The sequence below is a fragment of the Pectinophora gossypiella genome, chromosome 4 (genome assembly GCF_024362695.1).
Source record: "Pectinophora gossypiella chromosome 4, ilPecGoss1.1, whole genome shotgun sequence".
NCBI lineage: Eukaryota > Metazoa > Arthropoda > Insecta > Lepidoptera > Gelechiidae > Pectinophora > Pectinophora gossypiella.
In genome coordinates, this window is record NC_065407.1 from 8,862,561 (window position 1) to 8,885,236 (window position 22,676).

General features: G+C 38.0%; 2 protein-coding genes and 1 long non-coding RNA gene across 6 annotated transcripts; 1 reads left to right on the forward strand and 2 right to left on the reverse strand.

The window, feature by feature from the left end:
• Positions 1-2,511: 2,511 nt before the first annotated feature.
• Positions 2,512-14,260, reverse strand: LOC126366509 (sodium- and chloride-dependent glycine transporter 1-like). Of its 3 annotated transcripts, XM_050009638.1 has the most exons (13): positions 13,862-14,260; positions 12,655-12,811; positions 10,240-10,527; positions 9,842-9,995; positions 9,281-9,413; positions 8,696-8,830; positions 8,486-8,589; positions 7,905-8,142; positions 7,552-7,680; positions 6,767-6,976; positions 5,994-6,167; positions 5,698-5,880; positions 5,094-5,210 (listed from the first exon to the last, which is right to left on the reverse strand). In XM_050009638.1, exons 1-12 carry the CDS (start codon positions 13,931-13,933, stop codon positions 5,734-5,736), a joined length of 1,941 nt encoding a protein of 646 aa, XP_049865595.1. In that variant the 5' UTR covers positions 13,934-14,260; the 3' UTR covers positions 5,094-5,210; positions 5,698-5,733. The 3 variants fall into 3 exon arrangements, with proteins under 3 accessions (XP_049865594.1, XP_049865595.1, XP_049865596.1); XM_050009639.1 differs by lacking the exons at positions 12,655-12,811; positions 13,862-14,260 and adding an exon at positions 10,913-10,978; XM_050009637.1 differs by lacking the exons at positions 5,994-6,167; positions 6,767-6,976; positions 7,552-7,680; ... (6 more) ...; positions 12,655-12,811; positions 13,862-14,260 and having other exon boundaries at positions 2,512-5,210; positions 5,698-5,839.
• LOC126366552 (uncharacterized) lies at positions 11,579-12,808 on the forward strand. Its single transcript, XR_007566361.1, has 3 exons — positions 11,579-11,749; positions 12,321-12,375; positions 12,672-12,808. It is a non-coding gene; the product is annotated as an uncharacterized LOC126366552 (long non-coding RNA).
• A 1,537-nt stretch (positions 14,261-15,797) lies between the features above and the next one.
• On the reverse strand, positions 15,798-22,633 carry LOC126366526 (probable transaldolase). 2 transcript variants are annotated; one of them, XM_050009669.1, is made up of 8 exons: positions 22,505-22,633; positions 22,178-22,292; positions 20,734-20,857; positions 20,040-20,147; positions 19,289-19,420; positions 18,273-18,398; positions 17,011-17,236; positions 15,798-16,598 (listed from the first exon to the last, which is right to left on the reverse strand). In XM_050009669.1, the coding sequence occupies exons 2-8, from the start codon at positions 22,272-22,274 to the stop codon at positions 16,413-16,415; spliced, it is 999 nt and encodes a 332-aa protein (XP_049865626.1). In that variant the 5' UTR covers positions 22,275-22,292; positions 22,505-22,633; the 3' UTR covers positions 15,798-16,412. The 2 variants fall into 2 exon arrangements, with proteins under 2 accessions (XP_049865626.1, XP_049865625.1); XM_050009668.1 differs by lacking the exon at positions 22,505-22,633 and having other exon boundaries at positions 22,178-22,379.
• Positions 22,634-22,676: the final 43 nt, after the last annotated feature.

The window sequence follows — 22,676 nt, forward strand, 5'->3', positions numbered from 1 at the left end:
CAGAGTCGCAACTAATCGGAAAATTACTTTCGATACGAAGTTCTAACCTAAGACAATTTTTACGACGACATGCCCGAGAAGAGAAGACTATGATGAACTCGTTTTGTTTTTCTTCGCCGAGATGTTAAACTATCAATGCAATATATTATAGGAAATTAGTAAAAGAAAACAAGCGATAACCACATTTGAACATATTTTATTAATAGCACAACAACACTAAAACTAAAATCTGATTTTATCACATCATTACCTTTTCTACCTTTTCATCCCTTTTCCTTTCCCATCTATGCTTCCATCCATTGTATGTTTCATATATTATTGGATATGCTGTCTCCCTCTAAAATATCACCCAAAAATACAGCCTTCTATAACACTCTAGAACATTTCATATTCAATTACTCCGATTATTATAACTAATATTTACAATAAACATCTATGTAACATCCATTTATCAATAGTTCTCTAAAATACATCAATTTTAACAACAATATAGCTAATTAATGTGTTAGGCTATTCAATCGTCTCTTAGAAACGTACGTATTTCATTGATAGTATTTATCAAACTCATCATTTACTCTGGTATTGCCCTGTATAGGTGCCTGCCCGCCTGCCTGGCCGGCACGCAGGCTCCTCTGTCTACCCTCGTGCGCCATGCACCGTGCACCTACACGCTTAGATTGACGAAACGTTAGTACATAGGTACATTCCTATATTCTTACATTATTATATCGTAAATAAATAAAGGACCTATTTAAAAGCAATAGGTTATCTACATTCATACAAACAGGTAAGTTCATTATAAAATTATTAGTACAGGGTAAACACGATGTTTATATCAAAATAAACTCCTCTAAAAAATAATAACAAATCAACTTAAAAGTCATAAATTTCTTAACTTCTATAAATCTACTTTTTGAGTAAAGTATCTAAACGACAAGTCTAATTTCCTAACTCGATACCTACAACGTTCGGTACCTACCTACGAAACGGTACTCAAACTCTCAAATACATTAATTGAATTTACTGAACATTTTTAGTTTGATAGTGCAAGAATTCTACTATTTCAAATTATTTTAAGTTAATTTCCCTTGTACATACGTATCTTCTTTTAATATAGTCAAATATTTTCCGATCGTAAACTGTTTGACTATAACTGTTTAAAATAATCAATTTCCTTTATACTTAGCTACATTTACAATGAGTCAAGTATGTATTTCATACTTTTCTAGAAGCAATAGTACTTTGCAAATTCTAGACCAAATTCGATGAACTGTCCTGTTCCACTAATTAGACATACATTTTATGCACAACTTAAGTACATAATACATTGCTAGGCATATTTAATTGAGATATAGGAATTATCCCCATTACTCAGTAAACAAATGCAGAAAAAATATGTTATTTTGTGCATTAAAGAGACGGATTAGGTACATATTGCGTGTATACATTTATGTACATAATATATAATGTACATTGGACGTGTCAATGAGCTTTTAGTTTGTGTAGAATGCTTAGCTGAATCTATTCATTTTGAGAATGTAATACAAAGGGATTAAAATTAAAGTGTTTTAGGATTAAATATGATGACGTTCAGTTAAATTTAATGAAAGATTTCTAGCCTACAGGCACTGCCTAGGCAGGCTGTGTGCGAACATCCTTGCCGGCGGCGCGCACGCGCGGCCTCAACTCAACATGGTTGCACAAGCGAAGCTCGGACCAAGCTTTAAGCTTAGATCTAACTACTTCGCTATTATATATTTTCTCGTATTATCTGTTGCTACCCTGCGTATTTTTGAATTCTCTCGTCATCATAATGGTAAATAGGTAAAATAGAATAGGTAAAAATATGTAAGTATTTAAATGTTTGATATCCTTTTACCGAATAAATGATAAAAATTGACACTGTGTGAGACGAAATAAATCATCTCTAAATGGTATCGAAAATATTATAATATTGTCTATGAAAAATATTGTAACTTTCTTAGCACCACTAACCTACCACCATCTAAGCTTACTCTCTCCGTATGATATAAAGTATCATCCATTCTTGCAGATTTGTTGTATATTTTACACAAGAACAATGCGCAGTCAAGTGGAAAATACAATATGTAATACAATATAACGGTATAAATAAATGTATATTAGATATTAGGTATACATATGTAATCAAAATTTATATTCTCGTAGGAGATTTTCAATTCCTTGTTAATTTTATGAGCAACCAATATATTTTGAAAGGGTCTAATTCGATCCATTCCTAATATTACCTACCTACAATTCAAACCATTGGTACATTGTTTTCCAAGGTAAGAAAGTGACCGATTCCGATTACCAAAAAGGGTGTAAGTTAAGTAGTTTAAATCGGCGCGCGTGTATGAAACGATTGATGAATGTGGAGGAACTAACAAGTATGTTAGAATCGAAGGAAATGGAATTGCATAGTCATCGCATACCCCGGAAATAAGCGTGAGTATGTAAGAGTAATTTGAGTTCCTGTTAATTCAGGGGAATCATAGGTACTTTCTTCCGAGTGACACATAGTGCTTTATACTACACCTACAAGGGAATTAAGTATACTTAGTACCTTTTTTATTCCTAATCATTTTCATGTTGTACAATATAAAAGGAGATGGAGAGTTGCGTGCATTTTTCAAATTTATTGATTTATATGTACATCCACTCCGTGGTAGCACAGTTTAGAAACGCTCTCACTGAGGTACATATGAAAATGACCTATCTAACCTATATTGGATGTTCCTTTCACGTGTTACGTGAAGGTCAGATAGGCACTTTCCGAGTAAGTGTAGTATAAATATAATTTGGCCTAATCACGCGCACAATTCGGTCCTCAAAATTATAAGTCAAAGTAATAACATAATGTTCACAAAACTATTTACAACTTTAGATTTGTAACAATATACGCTTTTAGCATTAGAGCGAGGAATTGAGGAGATTCTACACGAGTAAACGACACACGCAACCTATATGTTCAAGTATTATTTGACCACTAACTATACGACAGAACACGAAACTTTTTAACAGAAAGTAACAAAGTATCACTGAGACTTGAGCCAATTATTTCCTAATTTAAAATTCGTTAACTATAAATGTTAAGCTTTGGATTTATCGTCTTTACTCTTATCGTTCGTTTTTGGATCATCTTGGTTGCTTGGAGCTGTTTTTGCCGTAGCTGCAGTACTTGTAGCGGATTTTGAATGTGTTACTTTAGTCGCACTCGGAGCTTTGGTTACTGAGGCTTTCATAGTTGTAACTGTTGATGTTTTAGACAAAGCTGAAGATGTAGAAGGTTTTGTAGTAGCCGCCGTGGGCGTAGACTTTACAGTTGAAACTATTAAAGGCTTAGTTGAGCTTGTCGTCGATTGACCAGTAGCTGCTGTAGATTTTGGAATTGAACTGGATGTATTTTTCTGAGAACTAGATGTCGTAGTACTAGGTACTGATTTAGTGCCTCCTGTTGATAGAGTTTTTACAAGATTTGTACTTGCTGCAGTAGTTATTTTAGTAGTACTTGGTTTAGATAGTGATCCCGTGATAGTCACGTTAGGCGTTTCTTTTATTGATGGTGTAGTAGAAGTTTTGGGTGCAACTAACGTTGTTTTACCATCTACTCCTGTTAGTTTATTCAAAGTACTTGGTACCTTTGAAGTTGATATTGTCGATTTTGTTGGAATGGTACTTTGAACAGTTGTTTTCCCTGCTGTTGACATTTTTGAAACCGGAATTGAGCTACTGGCATTTGATTTTGGCGAGCAAACTACAGTCTTTTCATTACCTGTTATTTTATTATTAGTTATATCTGAAGAATCCTTTTTAGTTACATTTTGTTTAACACCAGTGTCCGAGTCCTTTGCATCTTCTACGGTTGACTTTTGACGCTGTAATTGTTTATTGCTAATAGAGCTACTTGTGATTCTATTAATTTTACTTTTATTTGGAAGATTCTCTTCATCTTTTGTATTTACAGTTGACTTTATTTCTTTAGATGTTTCTGATTTCTCAAAATCAGAGTTGCTTACAGTTTGAACATTTTTATTCACGTCTACCTCTACTTCTCTGATGACAGCAGTATCTATTTTACTTTGTGACTTTGTTTCAAGTTTATCATTGATGTTAGCTATTTTTGAAATATTTGCATGAGATACGGTATTTGATGTACCAGGCACTGATTTACAATTTCTGTCTATTGCTGTTGTTCTTGCAATCTCAGAAATTGTAAAATATTCGGTTTGTGGCAAAGATATAGGTGAGGACACTGCAGTTTTTAATTGTGTTATGCTTTTGACATAATCTACTGAAGATGTAACTTTAGGTATTTTATCTGTCACATTTGATATGGTTGTGCTTACAGTTGTGGTCTTAATTGATGTGTTTGGCTTTTTGTTTTCAGAAATAGTTGAAATTGTGTCCTTACCTGATGCTCCCGAATAAGAAGTTGCATTATTACCTGAGCAGCTGGACACATTTAGCTGGTCCTTAGCCGATATAGTCTTACTTAAATTACTTAGAACGTCATCTTTTATTGTTGTTCCACTTGTGAATTTTAATTTATCAGTGGTGGTTCCAGATTTAACAACACTACCTTCTATAGTCGATAAAATTGGCACAGGCGTTACTTGCACAGGTTCCATTGGTTTAGTTTTTCCATCTGTGTGAATTTTAGCAGTCGTAAATATTAATGGACTTGGATTGTAAGTTTTGTTTCCATCAATTTCCACAAGAATCTGAGTTTTAGGTGCTCCAACGGTTTTGGCTCCATCATGTGTACTAAATACGTTTGTGTTCATGTGGTTGTGAATAGGAGCTGAACTTGCACATGATTTATTAATTTGCATATCTTTTATTCCATTTGCGAGCGTTTGATTGTCTGTGATTCCTGGGACACTCGTCATCGAAGTTGTTAAGGCTTGATTATCAGCGAGCAGTTTGTCTTTATCATCTCCCTTCTCGCTTGTCGACTCAGTCTTAGATTTGGACATCAAAAATTTGGCACTTTGGTTTACGCTCTCCGTTCTCTCCTTATCTCTTTGTAAAAGTGGTTCTACTACTCCTTCGTCAGACTCACTAAGGTTTTGAACCTTCCTTTTAATAGAAGTCTTTTTTGTTTTCATTAGTAATCCTCCGGGTCGCTTTAAGATGTCGTTTTCCAGTCCACTTGAAATAGATGTTGAATCTCCGCCGTCTTGAGAAGTCTGAAATAAATATTAAAACAAAATGACGTACTAGTAAATACTGAGCCAATATCTCAAAATAAATATTGATATTTAACAGCGACTTTACCTTTACCAAAGGTAAGTATCTAAAACCATCAAAACCATAGACGTTCTAATTCTATCACAAGATTCAGCCCGTTTTACGTGATAATCCTCTCAGAATCGAGAGTTGCGTGCCCACTTTGGCACCCTCAGCATCCCGCAGGCCTGTTACCAATCATACATTTTGTACTGAATCAGAGCCCACAGCGCTCTTCATTTGTCCGGGCAAGTAGTAAAAGATACTCGAGGCAAATCTACAATAAGTCACGTCTTATCTTGCCTAGCCTACTTCATCCCAAAGGCCTCTCCTTTATTCCTCCACTCTTCTGGAATCTGTGCAATCTCCGACCAATCTTTCCGATAAGCGTTGAGGATAAGTCATGTCAGATAAAAAAAATATTTGCAGTGGACAGGGGTTAAGTACCTTGCGCATGGCGACAAGCGGATGCGTATGCGGGGGTCAAGCACCGCGCTCACGCAACACAGGGCGGCCGTGCAGCAGCAGGACCGGCGGTGACATCTCCTCGCCGTGGCGCGTCACCGCTGCCATCGGGCACGGGCCAGACGCGCCCCACTCCTCCGTTGGGCGTGCCAGGACACGGGCTTTCTGAAGGTTTGAAACGAGAACATCTTTAGTAATGAATATCTGACATAGTTACCTTTTGTTGTTTACCTCTGACTACCCTATTGGTATATAATCGTGAGTATGTGCTATGGTACCTCCATAATGGTAAGGTCGTCGGGGCCGCTGCAGATCTGGTCTACGGCCATGAGCACGACCACGAGCACGGGCAGCACGCCCAGCGTCCAGCCCACCGCATCCGCCCACATCGGGTACACATAGTGTCCGTACGATGCCGGCTTGTACTCAATCCAGTTGAACACCAGGATGAACTGAAATTTTCAAGAAATTACTTTACTTAATTAAAGTATTATTAGATGACCTGGTGAACTTCGTATCACCCTTTTCCATTCCGTTTAAACCTTCCCTGGACTGATCGGTTCAGCAATTCGCGAGTTTTAGCGAAACTAACGAACAACATCAATTCACAGATAGATTTAGATATACACCTACAATCTACATACGTCCAAATCATACGGTGCGTTTCGAAGGTATGTGAATGAGACCTAACCTACCTGTATTGGGTGGGTTAACCTACCTTCGGGTTGGAAGGACAGACAGGCAGTCGCTTCTGTAAAACCCGGAACTGTCAAACCTTCAGGTTAGATAAGCGGACCTTGTGAAAACTCCCGTTTTCAACCCGGATAACGCTAACCAGTTCATCATGTTTTGAAAGGATATTTTGATCACTATAATTTTGCATTCCGATCATGGAAATGAATTATAATAGTGACTGACTACAAGACCGTCGCCCATATCAGATGATACTCTATATTTTTTAAGAAGATTGATTAAAAGTAACCATACGATGAAATGTTACCGCCGCCTTCGCCCGACAATCCATGGTGTTGGATTTGTATTGTATACGTACCACAAGCGCAGCAGGCGTGATCACCCGCCACATAGCGCTCCAGAAGAACACCCACAGCTTGGACTGGTGGCCGATCATGCGCTGGATGTCGCGGCAGAAGTTCTCCGCGCCGTAAATCCACGCGATGAGAATACACTCGCCGATCGCGATGATCAACACCGACCAGTTGGCAGCGTACTTGTCCATCAGTTGCAGCCAATACATGCCGCTCTACAAGAAGACAGCATTACATCAAAGCCACAAAAGCTGAGAGAATAACCGATACCAGTTAAAACCAGAATCCGGAAGCTTTTTAGGATATTGATATGTTTTAAAATAGAAATTTAATAATCCTAATCTCTTCGATTTCTGTAGGTAATAATTCGATCAGTATCACCAATACAGATTTACCTGCCTTATCTACTATCAACATGTATCTATTCTAACAAAAGACATCAACGCGTGACATTACTTCGTTGATGTCTTTTGTAGCTGGTAATGTATAATTTCTTAAAAACAATACACAGTAGGTAATTTAGTTGTATTACTTACATACAAACATAGATTCACGCCCAAGAGCCCAATTGAGGTAAGGCGACACATAACCAAAAGACAACTTTCAATCACTTTTCATACCTTAGATGAATATGCAACCCGTATGGGGTATATCCATATCCATCATGTTGGATGGGACATATTTCTTTAGGTGACTTTAAAAACTCGCCCGGATTGATAAGATCATCTGAACACATTTTTTTTCTTGACCAGAGCAGAGAATTAAAACAAAATAATGTGTATAAACTCACATTAGTGGTAAAGATGAGTCCGCCGAGGTATCCGAACAGTGCTACAGTGAGCACGACCCACACCTTCCTCTGGCGAAAATTGGGAAACCGGTCCAAAATAGCCGTCGTCACCGTCTCCATCAGCGCGAACTGAAAGACCAATTACATTGCATTACATTACATTGTTATTCCATACTTACATGAATAAAACATAAACAGTCCAATACGTCTCACTACTGGACCCTGGCCTACCCTGGTTTAGTTTTATTTTAATTTCATTTAAAGAGAGTTTATGCCCAGGTTATGGCAATTAAGGTTCTTCAACTCCTCACGTGGGAGTTAAACATAGCTTAAAGCATTTAAACAAGACTCACCTGCGAGTCGAGTCCAAGTGTAAGCAGCATGACGAAGAACAGTATGGACCAGAGCGGTGATATAGGCAGGCGGGTGACCACCTCGGGGTACACGATGAAAGCGAGCCCCGCGCCCTGGTCCACCACGCGATCCACCTCCACGTCCAACTCGTGGGCGAGGAACCCGATCACCGAGAAGATCACCAGCCCCGCGAAGAACGAGGTCGCTATGTTCGACGCCGCCACGATTAGAGAGTCGCTGAAAATTAAGTTGTTATTCGTCAACAGCTATTATGCTGAATGTTGATCACAGTGTATTATATATATAGTAGAAATAGAACGAGTAGATATACAATGCTCAAACTCTACCCAAGCGTATATTCATTTTGCATTTAGCAACTTCGATTCTCAGTTGTCTGTCTCTTGCCAGGTAAAATTATTGTGTAAGTAATAGTGTAGTAATAAATAAAAAAATATATAAGTTTTATTCATCCAACAATATAGAAGCGTGGTAAAGTTAAGTGGATGATGAGAAAAATGCTGTGAGTGCTGAATGTGAACTTAACAATTCTTCTTTTTCGATTATTATAGTACCTACTTACATATAGCAGTTGTTGGTAAACTTGTTATAAGAAGATAAAGTTATAAGACCACCCCAAGCTGGACTCAGAGCGAAAAATATTTGGACAGCGGCGTCACCCCAAACCTGCAAAATATTTCATGATCATTGACTCTACACATGTAAGGAAATCATAGAGCGTTTTCTTTAACAACAATTGCCAAAGTCGCCATGAAGAAGTATGTTGTTTTACCTGGGCATTAGCGAGTTGACTGAAATCCGGCGTGAGATAGAAGAGAATACCAGTAAAAGCTCCAGGCAATGTTACACCTCGGAAGAACAGGATCACCAGCACCACGTAAGGAAATAATGCAGTAAAGTACACCACCTGTCAAAGAAGACGAAAACAATATCTTATTTGTGGCATTCGGGACGTGTAACAATATCTTGATGCACTCTCGAATTCCCAATGCACAGTTATGTTAATGGGGGATTGGCTTCGGGTGTACTCCCATAGTGAATACAGGGATTATCTCCGATTGGTGTTACTATTACATTTAGATGAAATCGTCTTAAGACGCTACATGTTGGCTTCGGACCCACGCTACCAAAAATCCAGAACTCTATAGAAATGACAAAAAACAAACACACTATTTTCTTCATTAAATCTCCTCATTATATATGATAATCTTCTTATTTTTGTACCAGAAAGTACGAGGACTGGATAAATATTACGTGCTGAAGGTTCTCGTCCAGTTAATACTGCCCTCAGTCTTGTGCGATATAGACTACGTCTATCCGCTATACAGATAACTTAAAACAAATGAAAAATACGAACCTTCCCGGAAGACTGGACTCCCTTACACAGACACAGAAAGACGATTACCCAGGCTGCGAGCAGGCAGAGTGCCATGCTCCAGCGGATTTGGCCCGTCTCCTCGATGCCGGCAGACAAGCCCAGCACTTGGTTTCTGTAGGACAAACTTAGCGATATATATTGGAACAAGGATGGCCCAATCTGAGAATTCTACTCACTTACATTATATTCCCGTAGCAGAAAGTACCGATGTGCAATGTGTGTGCCACTTTATATTCAGTTATAATTTATAGCATCATTTAGGTGAACTTACTATCAGCAACATGGCGTTGCAACGTGGTGGAGTATTCTCTATATCACCTTCGGTTAATTGAAGGGAGGCCTGTGCCCAGCAGTGGGACGTATATAGACTGTATATGTATATTGTTATAAACTTGCTGTCAGATAGCGAAATATCTATCAAATAAATTCTATTTTTAAGGGACCTGTATTGAGCGATCGGTACCTTAAAAGGTAAACATACCGAAAAAGCCTGAACTTAATCTGTTTTCGTCGAATTATATAATATATATGACTACTAACGTGAAGTACTCTTCAGCGGGAGGTCGCCGAAGGACCTTCTCCGCCAGCGCGGCGATGTTGTGCTGGACAGCGTACGTGTGGTTGTAACACTGCCGCAGGTAGAATGTGCCGTTATCAGCCTCACACGCATCCGCCTCCTCATACGAGTAGCAATCTGAAACCAGAAGAAAGCCGGATTCTAATTGAAAATTTCTATAAATCAAATGTTTACTATTTACATGGCATATTTTTTATGGAGGATAGGCAAGTATTTGACCATAATCACACCTGATGCTAAGTGACGATGTAGTGGACGATGACACTTGCTAACCTAGAAAGTGCCTATGTACATGGCATCCTTTATATAAAAAAATTAAAAGTGCTAGAGATATAAGGAAAACGAAGATTTGCAAACTTACGCTGAGTGCTCCAGTCGGCGTCACAATTTTGCCAGGGCAACTGATAGAAGATACTGACGAAAGACACGACCATGTAGTATATAGTCCAGGCAATTATGAGGTTGTAGTACATCATGACGATACTGGAGACGATGACCATGCCGTAGCCGAGGCCTTGGAACAGCGGACAGAACTTGTTGTAGACCGCTACAGGCCCCAACGCAGCGTACTGCCCGAAGGACAACTCCATAAACATCAGGGGTAGACCCGCTATGATCAGCATCACCGTGAATGGAATCAGAAATGCGCCTGAAAATAATAAATACATACATAAAAAATGAAGTAGTTCGTAAACCCTAAAGAAATAGATAATTCGTCACAACTCACAAAAAAGTAATTTAAAATAACTATTGAATACAATCATACAATCTCAGCGAGGTGTGGGTACTTAGTTCACCTTGCGATGGATCTACCTCTGAATACCCCAATTGGGATATACTCGCATCGTGATCTTAAGTTATGTTAGTTTTAGAGTGTAAATTTTGAAGTCGTCTTAATTGTGCTTATTGAATAGACCTCTATATTAACAGAAGTATCAGGTCGTTTTTCACTTAAGTAAAACAATCGGTTTTACGATCAACGTGCTAATATTTTTTAATCAGGAAACAAAAGTACCAAATTAGCACATACTTACCGGTAAAATTACATTTTTCCAGTGTAACTTCCTACAAAAACATTACGCTACCTTACTCGCGAAGAATTAATTAGACAAGGAAGTATAATTAATGTTGCAGTTTTAGTCCTAGATAAGCTACAACAAGAAGGTATCAGACTAGATTCCTTATGCGCCTTCTTTACGCGCGACTTGAGTCGTATCACGTCGTTTCCAGGATTTTTCCCGCCCACCCCCTATTTCATGAGATTTAAACTAAAGTGGATTTTCCTGTCGGAAAATTCACGAAATTTGTATTTTATTTTTTAATTATTTTCACATCCATACTTTTGCTATGGAAAATTCCACTTGATATCAACTCAGAATCATGGCCTAAATCATCCCTCAAAGTTTTCGTTACGATGTCACTAACACCCTGTACACGTACTAAGTATACATACACCTCGGCCTACTCCTTTGGGGATACAGGCGTGATGTTATGTAAGTATTGTAGATTCCTTGCTCTACTAAGTAAACAATACCCGAGAAACTGCAGAGCTATAATCCCTTATAGCAATCTAGCTTAAACCGCGGCCATACTGTTCATGCATAGAACGCTCGCCTCTGCCCCACATACGTCTATATAGACTGTCAGAGCGGCTCCGCCACAATAGGAGCTAATTAGTTCTGAGTACAGGCGCTAAATAGTTATGGAATACCCCACAGGAGGCAGGAAACTCCTTCTAATAAAGTTAGTAGACAAGTATAATAAAATTACTGTAGTTCATTATGTATACGACATACAGACAATGCTCAACAAACGCAAACTCACGCCTACAAGCCATTGGAGGTAGAGTCATGTTGTGAGAATACATATCTGTAAGTAGCTACTTTTCGGTTGTCTTGACATAGAAACTGTAGGTATAATATTGTAGAGTAGAAAGTGTCAGGTGACCAACAAATCGCCCATCGTGCCCATCGTCCATCATTTTATGCCTTATTGAAAGTACAAACTAACGGATTTAAATATTTGGCACCGTCATTCAACATTGAATTGACAGTCTTCCATGCATAGCGCTGTAAAATTTGGCATCTTGCCATTCGGCTAAAGTGCGGCAATTATTAAAAAGACTTTCATGCTGCGTTATTTACAACATTGTAACTTTCCTTTGACTTCTAAACATACTCTATTAAGAGTGTCATTATCATATTTACAAAATAAGCCAATAGATTCGGTTAGAACTGAGCGCAATTATTTCTGGAATATAAATTACAGACCCATAATGTAAATTTGTAAATGTAATATCTTACAGAAAACAGGTAAAGTGAACTATAAATTAATTTTAAGGAATGTCAGCAAGCTTGTAATAATAAATATGAATAAAGAGAGTAGGTAGCAAGAAAAGGAGATCCATAAAAGTCACGCTCGTAACCTTTATGTCGTTGACAGAGCTACATGAGAGAAGAAGAACGAAGACTCATCAACGCTGTTTTTAAAAATTTTAGTAAGTACTAATATATACTTATATTAACGTTGAACTTTATAATGAAAGGCGTAATCCCGTAGTCGAGTTCGACGACGTGAATGTTCCTAAAATGCAGAATGTAATATTCCAAGTTAGTTTTTCAAAACCCCCGGTACCCCCTCCGGTTAATTGAGGGGACGCTTATGCCTAACAGTGGGACATATATGGGCTATTTATGTACATAATTATGTTTTTAAATTGAAGTACCAAGAAGTATAAGGAGAAGTAGTATTAGGTAGGTAGGACGACGATTCTTACCTCCACCGTTGTTGTAGCATAGGTATGGGAAGCGCCAGACGTTGCCGAGGCCTACGCTGTAGCCCAGCAGCGACAGCAGGAAGTCGAACCTGCCCGTCCAGTTGCCGCGCTCGGGCTCCGCATCCTCCGCCGGCGGCTCCGTCATCTCCTCCTTGCACTGACATCCATTATCCATAGTTATTTTCACATCTTATACCTCTCTTATAACTAAAACTCTCCGAAAGGTACATCGTGCGCGTTGCGGGCCGGGGAGTGAGGAGTATATATTTCTATGGGGACGCGTGCATACAAAAATATAATCAAAAAATTATATTACTTTGTATTTTTTGATTTTTTATTTTCTGGAACGCCCCCGGCGCGGCATAGCCCTTATGTGTACTGAGCGGAATGAGACGCTGGTTACCATTGGTATACGAAGCTAGGGATACCGGTTCATACTTATTGTATGTATGGTGATCCTATGTTCTCTCTATCGAAAGAAAACGGCACTGATCTTATTGTTTCGCGGTGCTTATTGAAATAGTAAGTGTGAGTCACTGAAAACGTGCCATGAATCATTTTCTGCTAATGATAAGGGAGACTTATGCCTATTAATTTATCAGTAGGTAGCTATTATCTCCGATGGAAAAATAAAAGAAAACTTATAGTATGCCGAGAGCGCGAATGGTGTGGGTAGAAACATCCTTAGGATAGGAAATAGATGTATGGTTACGATAGTAGTCACATAATGTAGAGCGCAATCTGAATATTTATATCAGGTACAATAAATAGTAGCTAAGTACTTATATGTTATAAAAGAATACAAACTCCTGCTGAAAAACCCGCGGAGGTCCGTGTTGTTCTATGGCTGAAAACACCATGATAGGCCTTAAAGCCTTGGAGGAACATCAGCAATACGTACAAAATTTAAATATTATGCTAAGGTATTATTATCGGACGTTTTATTTAACTTGCAACATAACATATTAGCCACCAGAATCAGGAATAAAATCTCGTCTTTAATTCAGGAAAACATCCAATAGGACCTAGGCATATATAATCAGGCTGTTCATACTCGTATATAACCACATAGTATGCCTGAATAGGTGTGATTAATTATGATATTGTGATGTTGATGGGACTAGGCGAAACCGTATAATTGAATTTCTAAACTCATTACATGAGGTTTTTAAGGAAATGGGTCGCTACGCAAGGCACTACAACTCACGTCTGTGTATTTGTAATCCATCGCAGGGATGCTTTTCGTCACAGCCGAGATTTGAGTCTTAGACTTCTCCATTGTGAAAAAAAATATCAAAACGAAACCTATTTAAGTAGTATTTGCTTTAGAAGCATGGTATCGGTGGGCACTGGTGCGACGGCACAGCGAACACCGAGCTTGGCACAGCACATCACACTCGCGGGGACTCTACTAATAATTCCTACGACTCTACACGAGTTACTTCTCGTGTTATAGAGAAGATGGACACTGGAAATATTTTGAGTCAGTAGCCCAGAGGAAATAAATGAAGAAGCAGACGAGTTAAATATGCATTAAATCGAAAAGTACAAAACGCAGGAACGCGCAGATGTCAAGTTTCGCATCGACCGAACTCTGAATGAACATCTAGGTCAATATCAAGCCTCCCCCCGCCGCACACCGCCTCTTTCCCCTCGCTGAAATTTTCTCCACTTGACGAATATCAGATGGGAATTCGTCCTCGTCCTTACCGCATGGTGTTAGGTCGCGAGTACAAAGCGAGGGGCTCTTAACGACTTTCGTGTTAAGAAGGTCGCTACTGCGGTTTCTTGTTGATTGCACAATCAACCCCTCTCAAAATGTCTGTATTAAAGTTAGGTACGATTTTCCGGTGCGATACAATGAGTACAATACGTCATAACATATCACAATACTATATTAAAATGTTCTAGGTTAAAATTCTACTGAACATTTTTCCAATACACATACTTACCTAAGTTAAAATGATTCCATACCGTAGCTAGGAACCTCGACATACAGTATAAAATAATGTGCAAAGTCTGCACCAAAACTTCAAACCTAAATACATTTATTCCAAAACTTTCAATTCAGATAAGTACCTAGTAAATTAGGAATGTAGTTTTTATTTTTGAAATTTTACCGGAATCGAAATGTGATGCACGTCAGGTGTGCTTATTACTTGTCGTATTCCGATAAACAATTTTCAATGAGTGATTTACTTAGCTAATTATTGTAGAGCCAGTTTGTTAGGGTTGATATGAGCGGAGCCAGGCATCGAAGGTGCCCGTAGGCGTTAGGCAGGCGCGTTCGGAAGGCCGCGGAAAGTGGAGCAGCGTATTGATTGCAGGACGCTCAGCGGCGCGACGCTAGCTCTCACGTGCTTCTCGCTTTATGGGTGAAACGTGCCGTAACTACCCTTCTTTATTTCATACCTCATCTTTTTATAGCCCACCACTTGTTTTTCGAAAAGTAGGCTCTCTTATTAAATATCGAGAACAGCGTTTTCTGCAGAATATGTTTTTAATTCGGAGACAGTAAAGAATAAAATGTTCTGATGGATAAGTCTTATCGAAATCAATGTAGTAGTTTTGGTCCCTGAGAATGCTAATTGACAATATAAAATACTTGTTTTGCGGCAAGTAATTATACGAACACGTTAGATTGATATTAAGAACTGTCCACAGTATGCCTAGGGTATACAGTAGTACAGTATATATACAGGATGTTAGTGACATCGTAACGAATACTTAGATTCAAACTATGATTATAAGTTGATATCAGAGATTTTTTTCCTTAGGGTAGGACGACGTAACAGTGTGAAGTTATTTTTAGTTTTATATGATTTTCAGTTTTTCTAAGTCCTGCACTACCGATAGCCTCTGCTATGTAGCAGGGTAAGGTCGACCCAACCATGTCAATATAATCACACGCACATTTAACATATAGGATGTGCAAATTGTGATCGCTTTAAATATGTATTCTGTATGGCCCTACCAGATCCGGCCCAATAATAAATGCCATCTGTTGAAAATATACAGTAATTCCCGAAAAAAAATACGCTCTACCAGTCTGACCAGGCCCGATTGTCCAGCTTTTAAAACATAAGTTACGGGAGTTTTGATAAGAATAATAAAATAAACAATGACTAAAAAAACAACGCACATAAAGATCAGTTTTATATTTCAAAAAACATGATTTAAAACACACCTTATAAACCCCCTATAAAGTAAAACTTTATTTTAAGGAATGTAAAAACAATATGTATGGTCCCATTGCACGTAAATCATCATTCTCTATTAAACAATTTGTACTATGTAATAACAAAAATAAAGATGCCTACAATAGTAGAGCATTTGATAAACATTCATCAAAATTTAAACATGGAACAGCAAACATTCAGAATTATTGAAAAATATATGAGTAAAAAAGTGGAAGAATATCACTATACTCTTAAATCGAACTTGTGCAAAATAATATAATTATCGTTGGCATGCACCAGCAAGGTAACACTCAGCACAAACTTGTCACGGAACATACAACTCATTAGAATTAGTTAAACTCACAAGTCAACAAAGAAACAAAAGAAAACGATTCTTTATGTAGTAAAATGTTGCTAGTGCATATTGTGTTGGTGCCTATTCTGCTGGACATAAACTTAATCTTAATTTAGTTTGACAGCACATAAACTAGTATCGTCCTTCTCAAAAAGAGACAGTCAAATTAAGTTAAAATTAAGTTGGAGGCTGACCGAATCGGCACCATTATGTAGTCACTGCGTTCACTTTTTAGCGAGGAGGGTCTTGATGAGCGACTCGAGTTTCCTGGTATCGGCGGCAAACTTGCGGATGCCGTCGGACAGCTTGTCTGTGGCCATCTGGTCCTCATTCATGTGCCAGCGGAACTGTGCCTCGGAGAGGGAGATCTTCTCGATGTCGCACTGACTAGCACTCTTTGGGTCCAGTACCTGGAGTAATACAATATTTTAGAATAGATTGTGTTAGGTAAAACACTCTTTCAGAGGGGGCAGAACTATAAGTCAAAACACTAGTCGACTTTTAGGACATCTTCAGGATAACTAGCTAACGCACAAACTATGGAAAATAGATACTGTACTAAACTCACGCTAACATATAATAATCACGAGAATAATCTCTGGAACTAATGAACGGACACAAAAATATCTGTGACGTTTGCTAATTTTTAATGTTGTCATATACCACCAAAGATTCACACAGATGAAGTCGCGAGCGAAGAGAATACTAATAATAATAGTAATCTCATCACAAGTATAAGTACTCAGAAGACTATACAAGGTCCTAAGACGGATATGGCTTTCATGGATACTGTGGATATAGGTACGTATTATGACGGCTTACCCTCTTAAGCGGCTGGTCACTCTTAGCTAGTTCGTCGAGGAACTTGGGGCTGATGGTGAGGAGGTCACAGCCGGCCAGCTCGCGGATCTCGCCCGTGTTGCGGAATGACGCGCCCATCACTTGGGTGGTATACCCGAACTTCTTGTAGTAGTTGTACACGCGGGTTACCGACACCACGCCCGGGTCTTCCACGGCTTCGTAGGTCTTCTTCGTGTGTTCCACGTACCTTAAGTATATAACGAAGTATATTAAGATTGCTCTTAAACGTATGATCTACAGCTTTCCTATTCATTTCAAGGTCAGTTCCATTATAGGAAATGAGCCATTATATGTCATGATTTTTGAGTGTTTTAAACCAACGTACCCAATAACAAAACGAACGTATATATTTTGCTTATTACTAAGTTGAATCGTCGGAATTTATCACCATCATAAGGGCGTAATCCAGTACGAAGCAGATATCAAAAAACATTCACGAACATTCTTTCTCTCTGTCATCTTCGATTGTTACAAAAAAGTATGACTAGCAAAATATTTTCTAGAAGCTGCTATATTAACTCCTATTTCCTTTTATGAATGTTGTATGATTACTCATTAGTAAGTACTTATTTATTTCCACAAAAAAAAACAGAGATCAATAAACTCAACTACCCACTATCGTAAAGCATTTTTTTGCGGTTTGGTACACACTTTGAACGCACATGTTCACATGTTTAAGGCGAGCGTGAGTCAGAAAATTAAAACCTGCCAATAGTTGACTACCATGATGATGATGACATTTTCAAAGTTACTTTCACAAAACACTAGTACTCGTAGTAGGTAAGTAATACAAGGTTAACACGTTGACAGTCCCCATACAAAATGTTTTGACTTCGTTGTAAGTCCCGCATATTACTTAATTTTATATACGTCCTGTTAAAAACGGAAATAATAATAAATATATTCTATTCATAAACACTTCACAATACCTATTGAGTGCAATACGAAGTAAACCATATCTCTTACTATCATGAAAAAATAGAACTTTCAAAGACCGCACTCAGGGCTCTGAACAAGTATGGGTCACGGACTTATGGAGCTAGTCCGTCATGACCCATATTTGGATCACTGGACTGTTAACGTGTTAAGCTTTCCGTTACTAACATCATGGACACGTTTCCGAAATATTTTTTTGGATTGAATAAGAAATTATGAAAAAGCATAAAGATTAGTATTTTTCAGTACAATTTGATAATACATGTGAGTATCCAAAATCTTAATACCAATCCAAAATCCTGCCGACGAACGGTGAGATGAGCGTGACGTTAGCCTCAGCACAAGCGATGGCCTGGTACAGGGAGAACAGCAGCGTCAGGTTGCAATGAATGCCGTGCTTCTTCTCCAGCTCCCTGTAAAATATCGTAGCTCATATAATCAGCTAAACTCATACATACAAAATATCATAGCCGTTGGTCCCGGGCTACTAGCCCAAACGCCTCCACCAACCCGCACTGGAGCAGCGTAGTGGAGTATGCTGCACTTCCTGTTAATTAAGGGGACACCTGTGCCCAACAGTGGGACATATTTATAGGCAATTTGTGTTATAATTTAAACACATAATAACGGGTTCTTACCGCGTTTAAATCAGGGAAATATGAGACTCCCGATATTTCGACACTGTTGCAAGTGCCATGGTAGCCAGATATGTCCGCCCGTAGAAAATTATGGATCTACCTCTCTTCAGTCATCCCGTGATCATGGCACTTGCAATAGTGTCGAAATATCGGGAGTCTCATATTTCCATGATTTAAACGCGGTAAGAACCCGTAATTATGTGTTTTAATTATGATAATAACCGCGTAAACTTAAAACAATATTTGTGTTATGTATAGTCTTCATACTCTTCGCCTTATCTCAGTTGTGTGGGGAGGAAGTTGAGAAAAAGACAGAAATAAACCTTCAGTAATCAAGACATTGTACAGAAGCACACTGAGTAATATCCTATTGTTCTGAGCCTATACATGTGTTACCTCTGATGAGCATTGAGTAATCTGCGAATAACATTAGACACAATTTGAATAATGAAAGAAAATTAAGTTCCAATAGATATAAAATTAATAGTCCAGTAGGCTCTTCACGGCAACTGCAGCAAATGCTATAGTAGTGGATAGACGTCGTACGGCGAATGGTCAAAAACCCTCAATATTATTCGTGCCGCGAGGGCTGTTTGTGACAGACCCTGCCATTACTGATACATAATGTTTAACGGATATTGTGTAATGTAATGTACTATACTTACTTTGCAGCTTGAATGCCTTCCCAAGTGGACGCAAGCTTGATCAAAATCCTCTCCTTCTTGATGCCTTGCTCAGCAAACATATTTATAAACTTAATTGCTTTGGATATGCTCGCATCTTTATCGAAAGACAATCTGAAATAGCAAAGTTTACGTTATACATGCACACACAGATTGTAATCTAAGATAAAACCAACGTAAAATTTTAGTATCAGCAGTGATTCAATCTTTCAATACAAATACATTGTGATCATAGCATATTGTGTGAGCATTATTTTCTTTAATTTCATCACATTTCTGAGGTTTTAAGCTAGCCATAAGATTCTAATAATATAACTACTTATAGCATGGCAAATTTTCAATGCCCATGTCGTGTTTATGTTATTCTACCACTAGCCTATATTGTCCCACTGCGGGGCAAAGGCCGAAAAAAAAAAAGATGGCGTGACGATGACGATCTTTGAAGGGTAGGCAAATGAAGGGGCATTTGCCTACCCTTCAAAGATCGTCATCGTCACGCCATCTTTTTCGGGTTCTACTTCGGATCCTATATTCATCTTGAGGTACCCACTATACATATTATTTTTTTTGTAAATGGACAGAAAGTGAGAATGCTTGAAGATGTTTATACAGATGGAACAAATCGTAAGATAGTATTCATGAAACTTTTAGCTCTACTCTTAATTAAGGATTTGAATTGTAATAATAATACAGTGTGTCTGTAAATAGTATTGTAAAGTGTTTTGTATTGTACCTGGCATCAACCTCAACAGAGACTCTTCCTGGGATAATCTTGAGGATTTCACAACCAAATAGTACACTGAGCATATCCAATGTCTCTGCTACTTGCTCCTCCACTGTGCTGTAAACAGGTGGACAAGTACTTAGTACAAAATAACGTTAAAATATCAAGGGTCAGGCCAAGAGTACTCTAAACCGGCGAGCGTGCATGAAATCTTTATGAGAGTGGAAGAAGCGAAACTGGTGTGTCAGGATGGTAGGAATTAGACTTCCGTGGTCTCTGCCTACCCCAACGAGAAATAGGCGTGATCTTTTGTATGTAGATCCAAATACAGGGTGTTAGTGACATCGTAACGAAAACTGTGAGGGATGATTCAGAACATGATTCTGAGTTAATATCAAGTGGAATTTTTGGTTGCTAAATTCATGATTTTTTTTTTGTTATTCAAATTATTTTTAATTCTATATTTTTGTGATGGATAATTACCCTCTATCTATCTACATGCATCTATAAAATCATTATACCACACTTCCCATATAGGGTAGGCAGCTAAAAGTGACCTATTTGTTTCATTTCCTTCAATAACTGTATGCATATTTTGAGGTGACCCATTAATTTGCTCATTTATCATTATAACAGTAATTAAGAGGCCTTGGAATATGATGACTGCATGTACATTTCTGGCGATTTCCAAATAAAGATTCACCTGCCAGTATCCTTGCCATACTTGATGGCTTTGTCCAGCAGATGTTGGTACTGCTCCATCCCCGCCGCAGACAGGATCAGGCTGGGGTTGGTAGTGGCATCCGTGGGCTTATATGCTTTCATAGCTGAAAATATAATACAAACATAACATTTTTATTTTCTCTTGATATTAATAAATAGCCAAGTTGGAAGAATACTTGACTCTGTAAGGTCACAGGTTCAAGTCCAGCATGGGCCTAAACCTATGATAAGAAATTGTTTTTTAGAATTCATGTTTGGATCATAAATGATATCATATATGGTGAAGGAAAACATTGTGAGGAAACCCATGTACCCAAGAAATGCTTTTCGGAGGTATGTGACCTAACCTGTGTTGAGCTGGAGCCGTTCATAACTTTGAAGGTCAGTCAGACAGTACCTTCTGTAAAGATTCGGAGCTGTCAAATCTTCAGGTTAGATAAATAGACCCTGTGTCAATGGGATAACACTAGGGAGATGATGATTAATAAATACATAAACCATTTATTTAAACCATTCAATATTTATTTTTATATATTTGGGAAATTTTCAGCATTAATAAGGCATTAACAAAAAATATTTAAAATGAGTGAGTACATTAAACTAATAGCCATTTAAGTATCCATCTGACTGAATATACATTTCCTGTTATAACAAACTGTCCTGGCATATACATGTTATTTATCTATCTATGTGGGATATGGAATTAAAAGGGATATTTAATTGTTCTTGACTCCTTTTATTATTTATTTTCTTCTTATTTTTTACAAAACAGGCATCTTGACACCATCTGTCCCCAAGCGAATAATCTTTACACAGTAATTGTTTTACAAAATTTGTATATAATATTTTAGTTTTAAATCCTGAAGTGGGTACTCTAGGTATTAAAAACAGTAAACAACCATATCCTTTGTCACCCTCTCCCTTTGATTGGTGAGGAAATGTCAGCATATTCATTGTAAATAGGAATTAGGTGCATTAGGGCTCATTCTCATTATAGCAACCGACTCGCAAATGGACACATGCCACATAACATGACATAGGATTAATACAATAGTAATCTTTATTTTGGTTATTACTAAATAATTGAATTATTAACACATTATTTTGGCAATGGCCAAGCAGTGACATTGCTTGTTGGTTCTGATATGAACTTGTCACAAGGTCAAGGGTATCAAGTAGCGTGCAAGTGTTTAGAGATTGTAACTAACTATTAAAACTGTTAATATGCAATTACATGATGAATTCATTAATAACGGACAACCAAATCTATCAATGTATACTGAATACAGGAATTAAAGAAAATAATTAACTCTAGAAAGTATTGTAATGTATTCTTCTTATCAAATTAATTATCAATGCCAAAACAGCATAAAAAATTCAATATTTGAATTCAAAGTACAAGTGTTTATCTAACTTGAACTAACCTTCAAAGTCCCCGGTGTCCGCCACCACCGTGGAGTGCTGTTTAAGTTGGTCCAGAGCACTCATTTTCGTTCGCTTAGCTTGAGGTTCACCACTCATACTGAATGCAAGTTGATCCTGCAATAGTAATAAGTGGAGCGTAAAAGCGAACGCACCGAGCTAGTCACGAAACAATCGACTTGAAGGTGACCCCGGCCGGGGTGCTGAATCGGAATCGGTAGGTAGGTAGGTACCTATTCTAAGTTCAACGGAAATGAGATAGATAACCTCAAGTGTGTATTGAACCTTTAACTGTATTTATAAAAAAAAATGTTAATGTAAAATGGTACCTTTCGGGACAATTGAATATGTTATTATGACTAAATACTTGGTCCTTGCTTGATTCCAACAAGTATAGTAAAGCAAAGCAAAAGCAATTTGAAAAATATGTGTTCTATAAATGACAGATAAATATTTTTTGTTACGATAATAAATTGGAACGCATCTTACAAAATTTTGTTT